This window comes from Antennarius striatus, chromosome 7, assembly GCF_040054535.1.
Source record: "Antennarius striatus isolate MH-2024 chromosome 7, ASM4005453v1, whole genome shotgun sequence".
Lineage (NCBI taxonomy): Eukaryota > Metazoa > Chordata > Actinopteri > Lophiiformes > Antennariidae > Antennarius > Antennarius striatus.
Window position 1 is genome coordinate 17,153,340 of NC_090782.1, and position 19,509 is coordinate 17,172,848.

Sequence of the window (19,509 nt, forward strand, 5' to 3'; positions counted from 1 at the left end):
TATTATTTTTGGCACTGAATTTTTCCACCCTCAGATGGGTTCACCCCACTGATGTTGGCATCGCTTCGTAATGGTGGAGGCCCTGACTGCAGCCTGCATGGGGATGAGGAGGAGGAGAGTGGAGGAGATGAACCAGGACCAAGTGTCATTTCAGACCTGATCTCTCAGGGTGCTTCCTTGTTGGCTCAGACTGACAGAACAGGAGAAACAGCGCTCCACTTGGCTGCTCGCTACGCCAGGGCTGATGCCGCCAAGAGACTCCTTGATGCTGGAGCTGATCCCAACGCCCACGACAACATGGGGAGAACCCCGTTACATGCTGCAGTGGCGGCCGATGCCCAGGGAGTCTTCCAGGTTGGACAACAGCTTAAACGGTGTTTTCAGTAGTCACTAATCAGCAGTGGATGGATGAACAGATAATGACTTATTAAATATCTATCATCATCGTCTGTAATGTATTCATCATATTTTGTGTGTGTCATTTTCTTTCAGATTCTCATTCGTAATCGAGCAACAGAACTGGATGCACGTATGAATGACGGCACTACTCCACTGATCCTGGCAGCGAGGTTAGCTGTGGAGGGTATGGTGGAGGAGCTGATCCACTGCCATGCTGATATCAATGCAGTAGATGACCGTGGTCAGTAATGTTATGTGTATATTTACGTTATTGTTCCAATACTAAATGCAAAATTACTATGAGGAATAATGCTAAGAATAGTTAATAATACTTAAAGATACAGTTTTGCTTGTTTTAGTCAGTAATTGAGGCTTTGGTCTCATCGTTTTAGGCAAATCCGCTCTGCACTGGGCAGCTGCAGTGAATAACGTGGAGGCAACACTTGTGCTTTTGAAGAATGGAGCCAACCGGGATATGCAAGACAACAAGGTTGGTTCTTGCCTTATTATCAAGACCGTTTTAAATAAGTGTTACTTAGTTTCTTGTTATCACAACACAAACATGTAATTATTGTACACAACTAGAAATACAACAGTTTCCTCATTATCAACGATTCCATATTTAATGTCATGATGTTCCAGACAGATTGTATTGATAACCATAATTTGTTCTCCTTCCAGGAGGAGACTCCATTGTTTCTTGCAGCCAGAGAGGGGAGCTTTGAAGCGGCTCAGGTTCTCCTCGACCACTACTCCAACCGTGACATCACGGACCATCTGGATCGGTTGCCCCGTGATACCGCCCAAGAGCGCATGCATCATGACATAGTGCGCCTACTGGACCAGTACAATTTGGTTCACAGTCCACACAATGGCCCCAACCACATGGGAGGAGGAAACGCTGCCGTAATGTGCGGGGCCAATGGAGCAGGCTTCATTGGGATGCGTCCCGGCCCGCAGGGCAAAAAGAGCCGGCGGGGCGGAGGCGGCTCTAAAGCAGGTGGCGCTGGCGGGGCAGCTAAAGAGCTGAAAGACATGAAGGCAAAGAGAAGAAAGAAGCCCACCGGAGGGGAGGGGCAAAGCGTGGCTACAGGAGTGGGAGGAGGAAGTGTTGGAAGCGCAGGAGGGAATGCAAACGGGGTCAAGGCGGCAGGAGGACTTCCAGAGAGCTCAGTCACCATGTCACCTGTGGACTCTCTGGAATCGCCACACTCCTACACGGGTGACGCATCCACCGCCGTCGCCACCACAGCAAACTCCCCTCCCCTCTTAAGCAGCCCGAGCTCCAGACCTATGCTGCCACCTGTTAGCCACATGCTGGGGCCACAGCAGAGTTGGGTGGGCATGGCCAAGCATGGCTACAGTGGTCACATGTTTGGCCTCGTACCACACCAGATGGGGGGATCTCACCCGGGAATGGGACAACACCACAGCCAAGGTCCTTTGCTGACTCCCATGAACGTAACCATGAGCAGAGAGCAGCTGCCGCCCATCGTTACGTTCCAGATGATGGCCCCCGGCGGGGGTCAGACCATGCTCAAGCAGCCTCAGCCGGGACAGGTACAGGTCACACAGGCCCAGGGCCAGAGCCAGAATCACTCCCAGCAGGGGCCCGGCCACCTCCACTGTTCCCAGAGTATGATGTACCAGATGCCTGAGCAGATAAGCATGGCGCACGGGCACCCCCACAGCCTGCAGCACCCCCACACTGTCAACCACGGTGCCATCGAGGGTCAGTCTCGACCCCTGGCGTCATATCCACCCATGCAGAGCCCTGTGGATAAGTACCCCACGCCTCCCTCACAGCACAGTTACACCACCGCTGGTTCAGAGGGCACCACCCCCGGCCACTCGGCCCACCCACCCAGCGAGCACCCGTACCTCACCCCTTCACCCGAGTCCCCAGACCCTTGGTCGTCCTCTTCGCCACACTCCAACTCAGACTGGTCTGACGTCACAACCAGCCCCACCCCTCTGGGGAACGCCCACCATGCACTGCCTTCTTCACATCACACACACATTCCAGAGCAGGCGCAGCTGCAGCCACAGCCTCAGCAGATGCAGCAGGCCTCTCAGCAGCCTCAGCTCGGAAACATGCAGGTGTTTGCATAGGCCAACCTGAGGAAATCCCTGACAGACTGTGGGGTTCTGTGTCGTCACCTTACAGCACAGTAACTCATTCGATGGATTTCTCACTTGTTAAGTCTTTGTTCTTCGTTCAGATAATTGGTCAATCCACCTTTTTTATGTTTTTTTTTTCTTCTTTGCACTTAAGACAGCTATAAAGTTTCTACTATACTGTATTATTACCAAATAGCATGGTCACCTGTCAGTCGCAAGATAAAATCAGTTTTCCATGTCGTGCCTTCAATCCCGACTGACCATCCTTTGGTCTTTATCATGCCAGCCAAGACTTCTTTGGGGGTTATTAACACCTAAACACAAACATTTTCTTTAAGCTGCCGATCAGATGGTGGCCAGCTGGTACTGCATCAGAAAAAGACTTGTGATGGACACTGAGACGGGATGGCGAATGCTCTCTGTTTATATTGTCTGTTTTGGAGGACTTGATCATTTTGTTTTGCTATATGCTATCTTTATTATTTGTCTAATGTGATAAACCTGCCAATACTAACTCTGTGAAACCATTTCTTTAATGCAATGGGCCACATTGAGTTGATGCTTCAGCAGAACTCCGTAGCTTTTGTCTTTTTTGTCTTTTGTACTACATTTTAATCTGCTGACGGGAGAATTTATTGAATCCTGTTGCCTGACAAGACAAACACCAAGTAACTTACAGAATGAATACAATTACACGCAGCGGCATCTTGTTACTAAATGGCCTCAAACGCTTGGAACAAATGTTAAGGTTCATTTATGCATTGATCACAACTGATAAATAACAGGGTTTCCCATCCAGCATGAAAACTCAAGAGCATCCATGAAATGCAGTTTTTACCTGCACACTGTGTAGAGTGAATGGACTGTTACCCATGTATTGAACATCGTTGCTGTTACAGAAATTTCTAAGAGTTGATTTGAAAACCAAACCAGAGTTACAGATGGTACTATTGTACATCATGTGTTTTCTGAGGGATTCATTCAGAAGCTTGACGAACTTTATGCAAAAACATGTACTAGTTATAGAATGTTGTATGGTGAGATGTACATAAACTTACAGCACATTCTGCTTATTACTGAGCTAAGAGGAGAATTTGGCAAAGATGTGACAGTTTGTTTTTTATATGAATTTTGTTCGCACTTGATTCTGAATGTTACAGCTGTGCATGTTTTTACCTTTTGAAACATTTTCTGTTCCAAATTCATTTAACCAGTTTTGCCTTTTGCTGAACTTCAATCAGTGTATTTGTGCACCTTTTTAAATTGTCATTCATTCACCAAAACCTGGAGGATATTTTTGAGGTTTAACTAAGTCATTTTTTGTTGATCTTTTTTTAAGGTGATGTCAAACATAGCCTCATAGACTGCTCTACAAACAGACAATCATCCACTGTTTTATATTTTTGAAGGTTCAAAGAGGAACATCAGTGTCTCTAAGACAAATTTTATACCACATTTTTTGATTAACTAAAATTTTTATTTAAATTAGACATGTGTAACACCTCTCCAATACCACCAAAACATATTCTGGTTTGAATCGTTGCTAATACTGTCTTTATGAACAAATTAGATTTCAGCAATATTCCCAGTACTTTTTTTTTGTGCACTTGAGATCCCTGTAGTTTCAGACAACACAATACTGTATGTTGAAGTGGCAGTCAACATTTTACTGCAACAGTTCCTGTTCATATGTAAGGTTTATGTCCATGTTCTGCATATGTTTGTTTTTTATTATATTTTCCATGTTAACCCAATAGCCTGTAATATACATGCCATATGAAGTAGTTGTCACTATGTATGAGTTAGAAAAATTACAACTGATGAAAAATAAGTTGTCTGTTTCCAAAAACCAAATGATCAACCAAATGTGCTTATTAAAATAAAGCTCAGATTGTATAGATCTTTGTATGTTTGTCTTTTTTTAAATGTGGTGAGCCACTGCTGGTGGAAATAGTTTTAATGCTGGTTTGATGTGGAAACTGATGTGAGTATACAGTACAGTAAAATTCATGAAAAGATCAGTATACTGTTACTACAAGATGGTACTTTGAGTCAAGTATCACTGAAGTCGTTCAAACATTTTATCCTCATATCTCTTATCATGTTTCAGCGTTGCTGTAATTAATGACCAGTGTTCTCCAGTACAATGTAGACTTTCACATTTTTTAAAAAACATCCCAATAACCACATTGGGGCTGTTTATTAAAAATAATTCGCACATGAACATGTAATCTGATCTCCGTATTTAGTTGTTGAAGGAAGTTCAGCACCACCTGGTGAAGTTCCCCTTGTTGCCAGAGGGGGCGTCAGTGCGAGAAGGAAGTCCGACGTAAGACGAGGAAGAAATTTACGCGGAAGTAGTCCAGGATCCTACATGCTTGAGATTTGTCTCATTCCATAAATACTGTCTTTTCTCGGCGGGATAGTCCCACTGTGATGGCATATGCTGATGGGCCGGTCGGGGAGTTCTTCCTGAGAAGATGATGACCGGTGATGTGCAGACAGTTACTGTCCGGTCCGGGTCGACGGGCGCCAGGGTTTGAAGGAGCGCTGTTTTGACAGCTGGGTCGAGCCTCCTGTACCTGGTCTGTCTCTCCGACAGAGCGAAATTTACCAAGAATAGACGAGACGATTAAAACTGTAGGAGTTCTTAAATAAAGGGACGATTATCTGCGTCTAGGGGTTGAATTCTAACCGCCGCTGAAGGTAAAGCGGAGAGATTTCTGTCACCTTCGGTCGGTGAGTAAAATCCTGTTTGTCTCTTTATTCATGAGATAATCACATCTTTGAACAACGCATATCACACATTCCCTTGTGCATGTTCAGCTTGTCATTGCCATGGCGTCATCCCGGCTGAAGTACGTCTCTCTGGGCGTGCTGGTGTTCCAGACCACCTCCCTGGTGCTCACCATGCGGTACTCCCGCACCCTGCAGGCCGAGGGCCCTCGGTACCTGGCCTCCTCCGCGGTGGTGGCGGCCGAGGTCATGAAGATCATCAGCTGTGTGCTGCTCGTCTTCAAGGAGCACAGTGAGTACATGTGAACACGGATGAATGAATAAAAAAACCCAACCCAAACACATTTAATTGAGATAAGTGTGTTTACATAATTTCGCAATGACAGGATCATGGTCACACCCTGAAACAATATACCGCTGTAGAGCTGCTCTGTTTGGTAAATACTGTTTAAATCATTATGAAAGGGGTGACATGTTGAGACGTTTGGGGTTTTCCTTCTGACCTGATCTGTTTTTTAACAACCCCATGATGTTTTATCTGCTCCTCTACTGCACTGATTGTCTTTCACACCATTTTTGTCTTTGTGGACTCATCCATGTTACATACATCCACACATCTTTGACCCAGTCCTCATCTGCACTCTTATTGTGGTGGTACAGCTGCTACTTTCTTACACCGTCATCTTAACCTTATGCCATTTGCTGAAACTCTCACCGGCACCTGGAAGCTTTTGCAGAGATCCTCGGCCAGGTTCCAGTGGAACCAGAGCTGCATTGGTCCACTCACTGAATGGCACAAGTTAGGATGTTACATTAAAGAACATTCTCAGCAGTTAACAGGTTGACTGTGTTGCTCTCTCTTGAGAAATGAAATGACTAATAACTTCCTGGAAAAGCCCCACTTTATGGCGCGTCTTTTACGCCGTTTACTTTAAAGCTAAGCAGCAACAAAAACCAACCCCAAACAGTCGTTCTCACATTGGACGGGTGGCCGTCTTATACAGGAAACTTAATGTATGTTGGAATTATACTATTTTATCAATAAAATAAAGGATTTGTCTTGTAAATATTATGTTTGGCTTGGAAATCTGACGTAGGCTTTTGGGAGAATAAATACAGAGTAAGTGTGTTTCTGCTTGAAGTTGTTAAAGTCACATTTCTGTTGGTATTGGTAGTTTCTACTGAATCAGAACTGTCACGCTTTTCCCATCCGACTGAAACACAAAATGAAAGCTTTAATTTAAAACTCTTTTTTGAAAACTTTGAGTTAAACCTGCTGTAGTGACTGACGCAAAAATCAAGTTCACTGACTTTTCTGTGAAACTTTGAGGCTCTCGTGTCTGAAACCTGCACAAATCTAATCTGCAATGTTTCCTGCTGTTGTTCCATTAGTTCAGCCAACAAAACCACTGGATTGACTGGAGTCCTACTTCATTTTCTCCATTCCTCAGGTTACAGCATGCGAGCTCTGAACAGCATCTTGCGTCAGGAAATTGCCCACAAACCAATAGAAACGCTGAAGCTCGCCATCCCCTCAGGGATTTACACTCTTCAAAACAACCTGCTGTATGTTGCCTTATCCAACCTGGACGCAGCCACCTATCAGGTACAGCAGAGGGCAAGTTTTTTGGGAGGTCATGTGATCAAATGTTTAGACTGTGTGAATCTGTGTGACTGACGCTGATCGCTTTCTGAACCGTTTGGCTGTTAGCACTTCCTTTCATGGATTATTCAGGGTTTTCCCATCTTGTGTCCATCAGGTGACGTATCAGCTGAAGATCCTGACCACAGCGCTCTTCTCGGTGTCCATGCTGGGTCGCAAGCTGGGCGTCTACCAGTGGCTTTCGTTGCTCATTCTCATGACTGGTGTGGCTCTTGTGCAGGTCCAGCACACTTTCATTATTTCATTCTTTTTATTTCTCACAAAAACAAAAAAATGTTCACCTTCTCTGTGCTTCCTCTATTTGGAGTAATACCAAAAAGAAATTGCGCAGATCGACAAAGTCTGGATATCCTCAGCATGTGGCCTGTTGCTTTTTTTTTATGTCTGTAGTTATTTGCCTTGTGCTTTCTGGCCAAAATCACACCAAATGATTTGACACAAACCTTAAAGCTAGAAGAGAGAGATTGCCGCTTTTTAAAACAAGAACTTACTGTCTGTTGTAGTTTTTACCGCACTGATATACACCGATTAAAAAGCAAAACTAGGACTGTCAGTCTTATAAAGGTCAAATCAATAGAACTAAATAATGAGACTACAACTGTAACATAGGAGAAATATTGACTCCCAGCGGTTAACTCCCCCACTTTGGCAAAACAAAGAATTTTCCAGTTATTTAATATTAAACAGGATGAGATATTGATATTGGCTGACCACAGTGACAGAGGAGGACCTGCAGATACACCTACAGATAGGTAGATGTTGTAACTCAAGCTGTGGAACCCGTCTGTGTGTAGGAATGCGACAATGCCTGGCACCTCCTGAAGGCTCAAACAGCAGATCATCACTTCTAATATGATACTAACACACAGACATGGCACCTATTCTGTTTTCCAACACCTCTAAAGGAATGAACAAGCCAAAGCAGCGCGAGTCTGCTAAAAAAAAATAACTGTTCTGTTGGCATTTGCATTATTGCAGCTTTCTATTTTTTTCTATTTAAGGTCGTGTTTGTCTGCTGAAGAATGAAAAAGGGCAGCAGCTGCAATGTTCTCACGTTGTACAACAATTCTTGATGGTTTTTTTTTTCTTTTTCTTTTTGCACTAACACCGGTTTTCCTGCTTACTGTGGCAAATAATGCAGGAACACATGTTCTGCAGCAGCATCTTTACATCTTGGCAGAGTTGTGAGGAAGTCTGTGTATGAATTTCAGATATTCAGTAAAGAGGGGATTTATGGGTGATTGTTTTTAACAGATGAGTCTACAGATAGCAAGGTGTGTTAACTTAGCCTCACACAAAGACAGCGAGCCCACCGACCAGTTGGAAGCCATGTCTTGTAGCGGAAGGCATTTGATTTCAGTGGAAATCTCCTGGGACATCATTACATCATCTGATTACAACTCAGCTACGAGTAAAATGATCAATCAGGTGTTTCCCTTGTGTTCGCAGTGGCCTTCTGAGTCGACAGTGGCCCCGGAGAAGGAGGCCCTCTCTACGGGCTCCCAGCTCGTCGGCGTGGCGGCGGTTCTGGTGGCGTGCTGCTCCAGTGGGTTTGCTGGGGTCTATTTTGAGAAGATCCTAAAGGAGAGCAAACAGAGCGTCTGGGTTCGAAACATCCAGCTAGGTGGGTTATCGTCCATCAGTCCAATCGCTCCACGCTCCTGCTAGTCTTGTAGTATAACTGTTCCTGCATTTAAAATGGAATTTAATACTTTGAGAAGGAGCATTAGTGTTTAATGTTTCTTTTGTAAGTTGACTCCTGTCTTGCCTGCACAAAGAACCAGCTGTGTGTTTTTTTTTTACCTGTGACGTCTTTGTTAAGATGAATGTTCCTGCCTGTTTTATTTTTATCTCTGAGGGTGTGAGACGTGTTCAGTCTCCTGTGATTCCTGCTGTAAGCTTAGAGCTTCTTCACCTGCATTAAATGCTCGGGTTCAGGTCCACGATGAGAGCAGTGAAGAAAATGCAGAACACAGCGATACAAGGAAATGCAAAGTGAACAAAATATTGCGACTTTACATCGAAATGCTCCGAATCGTTGAATCTGAAGATGTCAGCTTGGACACTTTGAAAGATTTTCTTTTTCATTTAAAGCACCTATTTGCTTTCTTTCCGACATTGGATGGGAAAATTGATTTTTAATGCTTGTTCACTCAATGTTGTTCAAGCAGGAAGAGGATAAACAATAGTTTGTCGACTGTAAACAAATAATCATTTTCCTGTAGGTACAAAGCCCAATTTAGAGCACTGTTAAAGCTCACTAATCAATATGTTGTATGTTGTCTAGTCAACCTGTATAAAATGTGACAGATGGCTGACCTGTCCATGAGGTAATGAGTAGCTAGAGTTCATAAAACTGTTCTTTTATTCAAATTCTGCCTGCATTTACATTTTTCTGTTGACTTCATTTGAACATATTATAGATTAATTTGATTTTTTTTTTTTTTTTTACCCAGACTTTGTTTTTTAATGTCACTCATTCACTGTTGTGTGTGTTTGCAGGAATGTTCGGCCTGGTGTTCGGCCTCATTGGGATGCTGGCCTATGATGGAGAGCGAGTGAAGGAGTCAGGAATGTTCCAGGGATACAACACAGTCACCTGGGCTGTTGTGGCTCTGCAGGTAAGGCTCGCTCCACTGCCAGTGATTTGGCTGTTTCCCATCCTGAACTGTCAAATAAATGATCGAGTCTCTTGGGTAAAGGATTATTTCGTGGCTCAGACTTGCAGGTCACGCCTTCGTCCATCTGTTCCTGTATGTTTGTTGTTTCTCCAGGCACTGGGGGGTCTGGTCATTGCAGCGGTCATCAAGTATGCAGACAACATCCTCAAGGGCTTTGCTACGTCGCTCTCCATCATCCTGTCAACTCTTATATCGTACTTCTGGCTTCAGGACTTCGACCCCTCCGGGTAGAGCACCCCGTTACTACCTCTACTTCTGTCTAGAATTTTTAATCTTGAGTTTTTCTTTCTCACAATTGCAGTTTCTCAAGCTGACTGTGTTGTCTGCTCTTGTCCACAGTGTGTTCTTCCTAGGGGCCATTCTGGTCATCATGGCCACTTTCCTGTACGGTTACGAAGGAAAGCCCTCCCCCAACCCCAGTAGGGCGTAGAACTCTCAAGGCTGACACCGCAGCAGCAGCAGGAGGAGGTCCTGCTGAAGCGCCAAGACGTGGAGGGAAAAGGAGGACACGGGCCTGAAGGGAAAGAAGGGGAAAGGTCTTGATCATGCATTTTGAATTTGTAATAAACACAAAAAAAAAAAGGAAAAGGCAGGGACTGGGTGTAGCATCATAGGGAAGCTGGGAGCACAAGACTGGGAGATCCAATGAACAGCCTAGCCCCCTGCTGAAATGGATTTTGTTCACCAAAAGTGCCTCAGGTGTGAAAAGTAACCAGCGAAAATAGATACTGTTTAGAATTACTGCTGTATATGTAATCCTGACTGCCACACCTCTGGAGTTATTCTCAACAGGACTGAATGATTGTGTGAATAACCTGTTTGACCAGCAGTCACTACCACCTCAGCCACACCCACCGGTACACTAGATGGTTCATGAAGTAGATGGGAAAAGGTTTCTAAAACGTCAAAAACCTGGTTACAGTAATTTTTTTTTAGTCCTCCTTTTCCCACTTTGAGCTCTGGAAGCACAATTGAGATCTTTTTTCTTTTTTTTTTCCCCCTGATGCGATCCCTCCCAGCTAACGATTGCTCAAAAACTGTGCACAAACCATGACCGTCAGATGGTCGAGGTTGGATTTATGTGCAGCTTTAGAGGCACAAAGCCCAAGGAACACAACGCACCAAGAGCCTTTAGACTGCTTCAGTCAAAGTTAACACAACTCGCTATCGTTTCCTTAATGATGGCTCTCTTGTTGGGTTTCTTGAAGTTATTTTTGGAAACCGTTTCTGTTGCCAGGCAGCGTACAGTCATTGGGATGTCTTGTGATGAAACTGTTGCACTGTATGACTGTAGGGTGTCTGTGTCTGGTGGTGTTTAATGTTTGACAGTAATATGACCGTATGAATAAAATGTCATAGGGATGAACTAATCTGACACTTGTGAGATGCTGTGGGCGGCTGTAACGGGGTCACCGTCAACCACTTTGATTTACGCTGGGAAATTATTTTGTGCTACTTGAAATGACGTTGACCTTGGGTGTAAATAGTAGCATTTTAAAGAATAATCTGTAAGTGTCAATGAATCGTCTGTTTCTCTTATTCCTTCTGTAATTACACGTTTACATGGCACCTCTTGTCATCTGTGCATGTATAACGATATTTTGATTTTGTGGCAAAGTAATCAAAACTGTGGCCCGGATAACGCTGATCCGATTGAATTGTTGATACTCATTACTACTTAGGAGTATTTGGAACATGATCTGTGTATGCACCGGCATTTAAATTATCTGAGCACATACAACGAAAGAATGGGACTTAAACTACTTATTACTGGTATGGACTGATTAGAAGTTGCTCTTTTAATTTATAAGAAAACTGCAGATCGGTTTCAAAGTTTGAGCTTCAAGTGACTGTTCTGAACGACTGAAAAAATACATGAAATTCAATCAGATTCCGTTTTGTTTTTGCTCGTTTCAAGTCCTCTGTCAGCTCGACTCCTCATCAGCCGTGTTGGCGGGTAAACTAAAGTAACTGACTGACATGTTACTGATTGGTGTTTTTTTTTTTTTTGTTAATTGTTTTTTAGGGATTGCTTTGTGTGTTTGTTTTTTCTTGGGATGATGTGGGTTTAATGAACTTTATTATTTTAATTAAAAACATGTATCTTTTATAAAAGAGAAATGTTTCCAATAATATTTCTGAATCCCTTCTTGTGTTGCATTCATAATGCATCAACTGTACGACCTGACCCGAGATCAGATCCAAACACCTCTACATCTACTCCCCGGTGTCTGATTCCAGTTTCAATGTTAATTTCAAGGATGTGTTTCCAAAATGAATATTTAACATGTTTCAAACAGCATCATAAATCATACAGTACACAGTTTGAGATTTTTGGTATTTGTTTTAATGAGTTTAAAAACACTGCATGCAAAAACCAGACAGTCTGAGAGAAGGGATTGCAACACAGTTTCATGTTGTAACCCTGTAAAACACCATTACCCCGTCGTGTTCGGAAAACAGCTGCTTCAGACTCTAGTCAGTCAGCAGAACAAGTAGGAATTAACTAGTCAAGCTCCTCATGAAGGGCCACGTACCACTACACCCCCGAGTCCTCAGGCACATCTGTTACTGTAAAAGACACTTGAGGCCCTGATACACACACAGGAGATTGTTTGACCTCATGGTCAGATAGAAATATAGGCAACATTGTTAACACTTCATTTAAATCGGACCAACATGTGAAAAACGCTTAAGCCTATAAAATCCTCCTCAGAATAAAATCACAGACCAATGAAGAACACCTACTTGGGTTTTCATGCTCAAAGTGCTGCTCTGGATGTGTCCTGTGATTGTCAGTGTGGACTCTCCGACGCTTCACCAAGTGCTCCGCTGTCACGGCTACAATAGGCATGTTGTTGTAAGGGTGTGCAACACACAGGCTCCTTATGATGACTGTGGATGCAGTGTTGCTCTCGGTGTGTGTGTGTGTTTGTGAGAAGGCTTTTTTGGTTTGTACCAGGAGTTAAAAGAAGCATGGGTATGAAAACGTGGTTCCATCCTCTGCCTCTCTTCCTGTCTGTCTCATGGGGACCAGTTCAGCCTTCCATCATGACCTGTTTCACTGACAGAAATAGACCCGCTTGGAAAACAATATCCAACATTCTGAGGTTCATCATTACTGTGAAATGTTTACATTCTGTCAGCATTATCTTCATAAAAACTATAAGATCATAGACAATATGTGACTAGACCAAATACTGTTCCATCGACATGAAGGGGTACGTTCACCAAAAGTACAGAAAACTGTGTGAAGGTTCTCAGTCATCCATTTTGAGGTTGTTCAAGAAGAGCAAAGAATAATCAACTGGACTTGCTTTAGGTTTATATAAGACCGTTACCGTCTCAAGAGGATTGACGCCCTTATGAACGGTAACGACTCCTAACCAGACTGACTGTCTTGTGGTTTTGGTAGTTTGCTGTTTTTTTTCTTCAACAGCAGTAGGGGTATCTAGAACTGAATGAGCCTGTTGGATAAAAGGTGAAAGGTCTTCAACCAGCCTTAAACAAGTCTAGTTGATTATTTTCTTAAAGTTATTTGAGCTCTTCTTGCTTTAAAGAAAACTCACATTTTTCTTATTTATTGTCAGAGTACGTCCGTGTCGACGGCTGAGACCCGAGATCATCAGCTATTGAAAACTTTTCTGATAAAATTTTTCAGACTTTTTAAAAATTTCTTGATCAAATTAACTCATCTTGTAGATTTTACATCATTAGCTTCACTATTTATCAGTGTAATCTTAAAATTTACAGGATTAATACTGAGGGACGTGGCTAGATTTTGATGTGTGAAACATGAAATAGGAAGTTGTCACAACTCAGCTGCTCCAGCCTAAAAAAAAATGTGTTTCAAACTTAAATTTTGTCAGAAAAGCCTCAAGACCTCTTAAATTAATATACAGCATTTGTTTCAGATTTGTTTGCAGCAAAATCACTCAGTAGCACCTTCACATTTTAAATGAAAATTTAGTTCATGTCCATGAATGAAATTTGTAAGGCAAATAGAACCTTTTGAGACTAAACCCAACAGAGAGCCTAAATTCATTTTCTGTTCTGAATATACAGAAAATGAATACAGTCTTAACAACTTAAAGGTGAAAAGTTGGTAAAATGCAGAGTTTGTTGAAAGCTATGGTACTTTGGGGAATTTTTTTAGTCTCAAATACATTTCTAAATCTCTAAATGGTTTAACAGAGGTCCTGGTATGACGATAGACAGCGTTTATGTTCATACAAGGAGTCAAAGTCATAGCACCCCCTATTGGCCACAAGAAGTAAGCTGTCTGGCAAACATTTGATTTTCACTACTTTCTTGTAATGAAAGTAATCATTACTTCAATGATTTTTGTAGTTTTTGCAACATAGGGGACAAAAAGTCTGATTATCTAATTCCTTCGTTGTGCAAAATACATAAAAATCAGAGCTGTGTTTACGGACTGGTGATTGTTAAAAGGTCACGACCACCGCATGCCTCCACAGATATGAGGTCATCAGGGCTTGTTCAGCGCTACTTGCCGCTTTCATTTCAACACTACTTCAGGCTGACAGATGTGATGGAGGTGAAGGAAATGTGACTAAATTTGGCTAAATAGATTCAAGGTTTCCGTCTCAGCTCGTCTTTTGAAAATCATGACATTGTCAGACTATTTTATGGGGTTTTTTCTCTTTAATGCTTTAGAGGTGGAAGTGCTGGTCTGTTGATCGTTCCATCTGTTGAAGATGAAAAAACATCTCAGCTTCTGATAGACTTTGCGACATAGAAAATATGGAGTACTTGTAGTTCCCCAACTTGTCTTTCACCAACTTCTGAGGCTGGGAGCACCGCTGTGTTTAGTGCAGTCCCATAAACTTATTTTTTTGGCTGCAGACTTTAAAATTTTTTAAAGCTGCAATCTCTGAAGAAATTTCATTCATCTCTTTTATATTTGTTGGGTGGTGCATGTATCAATAACAGATATTGGACTCAGACAAATAGACCCAATGTTTTGTGACTGATTTCTAAAAGTGAGTCATTTTTTAATTTGAGTGAACTGACTTCTTAATTGTCTTCCACTACAATCTGTATTTCTAAATATCACACACTAGAGACAAAAAAGTGTTTTTGTGCAGACAAACTGAATCCACACCTATTTTTTAACTTCTAAAATGAAGTTGCTTTTTAAATCTAATCACATGGGACATATGAAAGATAAAATCCCTTTTTACTGCAGAAGGCTGTTATCAACTCAGGCAATGCTGGCTGTCACAAGGCAGGGAGTGAGGAGGTCTGCAGCTTGGATGAAGTGGTCATCTGAAAAAATATCCTGCTTCATAAATTCATTTAAGCACAAATAGAGTGCAAAATGCCAAATTCAAGATTTCTGCATTTACCGTGATGCTTAAAAAAGCAGCGATTCACTGAAGATGCATGGAGGCTGATGATTGTTCTGTTTCTGAAATTACACATTCTGTAGCATAAACACAAAATGAGGCCCCTGGTGTGTATGTGTGCGAGAGTGTGAGGCAGTTCTGGTGTGGCGAAGCGGTGAGCCCGGACCCAACCCTGGGGCTCCATCATAAAAAACACACAACCATAAACACGTGAACACATGCCTGCGCACCCACGCTTGTATCATCTCTAAAAGCAAATCATCCACAAACATTTCTGCTGATATTATCTCTGTCCACAATGAATAAAGCCCTCAGCAGCACCGTCCTCATTGGACCTGTGGCACCTCTCCTTGGTTCAGCTCTCATGCAGCACCTTACTGTACAGCACAGGGTGGGCCGGGACCAATCTCCGTACACGGGGTCTAGATTTAGGCCTAATCACTTCTTTCTGGGCCTGAGTAGCTACGGAACAGGTTTGCTTCACATCCCAGCACTAATGGTAGGTTTTCAACATTAGCTGTGCTCAGTTGCGCTGGGCTGAAGAGAAGACCTGGATACCCAACAGCACCAGATGAGAGACCCACATACTTCCTGGAGCATCAAAGGCAGCGTTGGGGAATTAAGGCAGCTGTCCCCTCAGGATTGAACACACCACAAGACTGCGACTCTGATTTGTGCCGGTGACAGTTGACGTCTCATTTTGATTACAGATCCTCGTTCTATCTGTCTTTTTTCTTCTTGTTTGACGTTCACTGTAGAAGAGGTCCCACTATGATGTGATGTAATAAATGACCAATCAGGTGTTCTCAGGGCTCTACTTGGGTGGTATGACAACAAGTGGAGGTCCTCTCCTCGGCCTCCACATCAGAACTTGGGCGTCGTTGGCGTTGGGCCTACCCATGGAGTTAGAAGGAATGGGCTCCATGCGCGTCAGCACCCGGGGCTGGTCCTGGTGGACCCGGCCCACCAGCCTGGCCCTGGAGCCTAAAGGCAGGGACGGATCCACTGCGATGTCAACCCTCATCCTCCACTTGATGGTGTGGAGCAGAATCTTTTCCCTGGATGTGGTGTTGAGTGCCACCAGCCAGGTGGTGAAGCTCTGGTCCCTTTTGATGTTTGTTAGTAAGGGTGTGTTAGATTCACTGACTGGGACGGCCCAGGTGACGCTGGGATAAAAATTGTCATTCATGCTAACTATGAAGCGGGATGGTTTGGAGGTTGGGCCCACTATGGTAACGGTCTCTGTGGTGTTTCCGTACCAGGGGTAGCTCACGCCGTCCGAATCGCTGATTGCCCTCACCAGACCTTCTCGTAGCTCAGGGAGCTCCCAGCTGGACCTGACAGGAGACAGACAGTGTGAGCCTGGACACAAGTTAGGACATTAACTTTGTTCACACCCACCGTTTTTATCAGCGTTAAAATGGGATGAATTACTGCATTATGGGAAATGTAGTTTCTGGTCAAAGCATGCTTTAGACTTATTTATTTTAGACACTCTGAGCTTGTGTACACTCGCGGGCCACATAAGATGATGTGTTGGACCACATTTGGCCCCCGGGCCTTGAGTTTGACACATGTGTTTTAAAGAGTTACAATTTGTCATATTCTACCATTTGATTACTAATAACTTTGATTGTTAACTTGCTCTGAAATAACCCAATAGATATTTTTAGTATTATTACTTTCTAATAGACTGATAGACTTCTTTTTATTTCAGCAAATTCAATGCGTCATATTTTTGGAAATATATCCCTTTTTCTTATACAATTATCTTTCGACATTTTTAGATTAAATGATGAACTGAAACAAAAATAGACCAAATTATAGTGTCAGTCACACTTTCACAGTGTGAAACCATAATGTACCAATAATTGAGCTGTCTGTCAGGTTGGGGGAGTTACATTTTATGAGACAACTCTTTTATTTGAATTTAAATGAAAGACTCTCTGCACACTTTATTCTGGAGTATGAAGAGTTGTGATTTTCTGTTCATTATGGAAATATCAGAAGAATCAGGATTGTCTCAGAAAGGCTTAAAAACTACTATCCAGATACAAACACCGAACTAGACTGAAACAGCTGCTCGCACATGATATCTAGTTGTTCAGTGTGTCAGTGGATTTACATGTCTTTGTTTCTCCCAGCTGTTTTTGTCATCTGATGACCATCTCACATCTTTTTTAGTTAGTTTTATATAATCTGCTGACATGACAGTCTAAACCTAGATACCCTAAACTCAGCAGGATCCAACACCCCCTCACATATGTCCTCCAGATTACAGGCCTGAGTGTGTATCATAGGGACGTACTGAAGGATACAAATTGAGTGTGAGAGCATCAACTTGTTCAGTTCCTTTAATAGCAGCTTTTCTATAGGTGCCAAAGTCACAGGAACGGAATCTGTCGGTGGGCGTTTGAATGAAGGAGGCTGAGGAGCGCAGTTAACCTGCTGCGCGCACAAATGCTCGTTTATGCAACTCTGTGCGATGCACACACGCGTTATAACATTGCTGTAACGTATGAACAAGCGGTGTGCATGCAAGGGTTTTCTTGGATGTCATGAGTTATAATCATGCAGAACATGCAAAACGTTTTTATTCTGACTGACAGCTCGTCTTAGGGGTGCATTGGGGGATACAGGGTGACATTAGAGGGAACTCACATGCCGACGTCTCCATAGGTATTGTAAAATTCCATCTGTGTGCACGCCTGGATCCAGCCCACCACCCATGTCTCATTACGCGGAATAGCGGGCATCACAATCCGGGCCGAGGCTTTGAAATAGGGCGTCTTATATCGAAGTACTATGGGAGAGTTCTCCTCAATGACAGTCGGGCAGTGATCGATGGTGGCGAACAGGTCGTACACTACGATGTTGTCACGTTTGATTCGTGATTTGTTACAGGCTATGCTCTGGATGCAGCCCATGGCTCTGCATGTAAATGTGATGGTCAGGAACAGCCGAGGGAGCCTGACGGGCTTGGAGCGGCACAGCTGAGCGGGATTCGAGCTCTACCGACACTATGAGGCCGTGCATCAGATGAAGCTGTAAGGCAAAGGTGGGTGCTACCACTCTGTAGGCCCAAATCCGAATCACAATAAGGCTTCAGTGGGTCCAGGGAGACCGGAATCCGGTGTGACAGCAGCGACCTGCGCCCGAACTGGGCCACGGCCAAATCGACGACCTCCAGCGGTGCTGACCGGTGACCAACCGCGTGGACTGACCCCTCAGGAGGTAAGAGAAACGACCTGCGGGCATCAATAAACCATCACATGAAAGCCCGTAACCTTTGATCTTCTTCTTCCTTCCCCGAGCTGTCATGTCACAAGAGGCGTCGGGGGACCGGCGGACACCGGCGCGCCGGCAGGGGGACCCGGTGGTCGGGCGGGTAGGCTTGTGGATGCCGCAGTGTGCATGGGATGGTGCTCCTGCCTGTAAGACGAGCGTTATTGTTCGTCATTACTGTTGTTGACTCGATGAGTGAAACAAACAAAATTGGAGTGTCCGAGCATCTGATGAAGAAAAAAAAGAAAAAGCGTCCTCCTCCTGCAGAGTGAGACGACACACACCTCGATCACAACCAGACCGACATCCGGTTGCAAATGCAGCGGCTGTCAGGTTGGGAGTGAAATGAGATCAGAGCTTTAAAAAAGAAGTCCTGTCAGTAATGTTGTGCAGCGGGCAGCGTCCGGCTCCGCGTCCGGCTGCGCGTCCTGACATGATGGAAGCTGCGCGGCTGTGCGTCGCTGTTCAGCCTCACTGGTGCTGAAGATGCTGAACGGCCCAATGAGCGGCGGAGGGACACCGGAGGCGTGGGAGTGTTTGCACACTAGTAGTTTTACGACCTACTTTCCACCATGTTGGAAAAAAGTGTTTTGTAACCTCATCAGGACAATTCAGTATATATTCTTTCAGAGTAAAGGTTTTAGGTTTTTATTAAATGGGCTGCAAGGAAAGAAGCAACGAGTCAGGTTTTTATTCTGCAACTCAGGAATTATATTTGAAAACGTTTGGCTGAGCGGTGATTAATAAATATAAGGGCCTATGTCGATGTAAATTAATTTAAACAATACATATAATTGTTAAATTGACGTTTAGGTGGAGGATTTGTTTGTGTAGACAGCTGATTGGTTCAGGGCTGTCAGCTGATGCTGTATCGAACGTATGCTTTCAAAATAAAAGTCTTCCCTAAACAATCAGGACGGTGTATGAACACAATCCATGAGGTGGAGTTTGATCTATTATACTGTAATTAACATTTTAAACTTTAGTGGTTCTTCCTCTATGCAGGTTTAAATACTCGACATAGATAAAGGGAATATAGTAATTGAAAGCTCTGAAAAATGGACCTTGTGGTGCGACTATTTTGTTGTGTGTGGCTGTAGAAATGTGAGGTCAAAGTTTGTGATCACTCTATGTTTACTGACGTCAGATACACTGATGACATGAGTTATAAGAAAAATAAATATGACTTAACTGGTTATGTGTTGGTATTTCAAGAACTAACGACACTATCACAATGAACAACATCACTTTGGAT

The 19,509-nt window shown here is 43.4% G+C and overlaps 3 protein-coding genes across 3 annotated transcripts in view; 2 read left to right on the top strand and 1 right to left on the bottom strand.

Moving 5' to 3' along the window:
• Positions 1–4,418, top strand: part of notch2 (notch receptor 2) — a 48,205-nt gene extending 43,787 nt beyond the window's left edge. Inside the window, exons 32-35 of the mRNA XM_068318455.1 lie at positions 35–354; positions 493–640; positions 792–889; positions 1,081–4,418. Of these exons, the coding sequence (XP_068174556.1) occupies positions 35–354; positions 493–640; positions 792–889; positions 1,081–2,511 (1,997 nt within the window). The 3' untranslated portion in view covers positions 2,512–4,418. The remainder of the gene's footprint in view (positions 1–34; positions 355–492; positions 641–791; positions 890–1,080) is intronic.
• Positions 4,419–4,840: 422 nt separating this feature from the next.
• On the top strand, positions 4,841–11,672 carry slc35a3a (solute carrier family 35 member A3a). Its single transcript, XM_068318456.1, has 8 exons — positions 4,841–5,259; positions 5,347–5,548; positions 6,708–6,862; positions 7,017–7,139; positions 8,369–8,543; positions 9,422–9,540; positions 9,694–9,827; positions 9,940–11,672. Exons 2-8 carry the CDS (start codon positions 5,359–5,361, stop codon positions 10,028–10,030), a joined length of 987 nt encoding a protein of 328 aa, XP_068174557.1. The 5' UTR covers positions 4,841–5,259; positions 5,347–5,358; the 3' UTR covers positions 10,031–11,672.
• A 4,111-nt stretch (positions 11,673–15,783) lies between these two features.
• Positions 15,784–18,005, bottom strand: fam78bb (family with sequence similarity 78 member Bb). The gene is given in 3 exon segments (XM_068320441.1): positions 15,784–16,306; positions 17,631–17,954; positions 17,956–18,005. Coding segments are annotated over 3 exon segments (897 nt in total).
• Positions 18,006–19,509: the final 1,504 nt, after the last annotated feature.

Coding starts and splice junctions, on each gene's coding strand:
- slc35a3a (XM_068318456.1), top strand. CDS start 5,359: ATGGCGTCATCCCGGCTGAAGTACGTCTCTCTGGGCGTGCTGGTGTTC. Junction 5,549..6,707: donor GCTCGTCTTCAAGGAGCACA/GTGAGTACATGT, acceptor TCCATTCCTCAG/GTTACAGCATGCGAGCTCTG. Junction 9,828..9,939: donor CAGGACTTCGACCCCTCCGG/GTAGAGCACCCC, acceptor TCTTGTCCACAG/TGTGTTCTTCCTAGGGGCCA.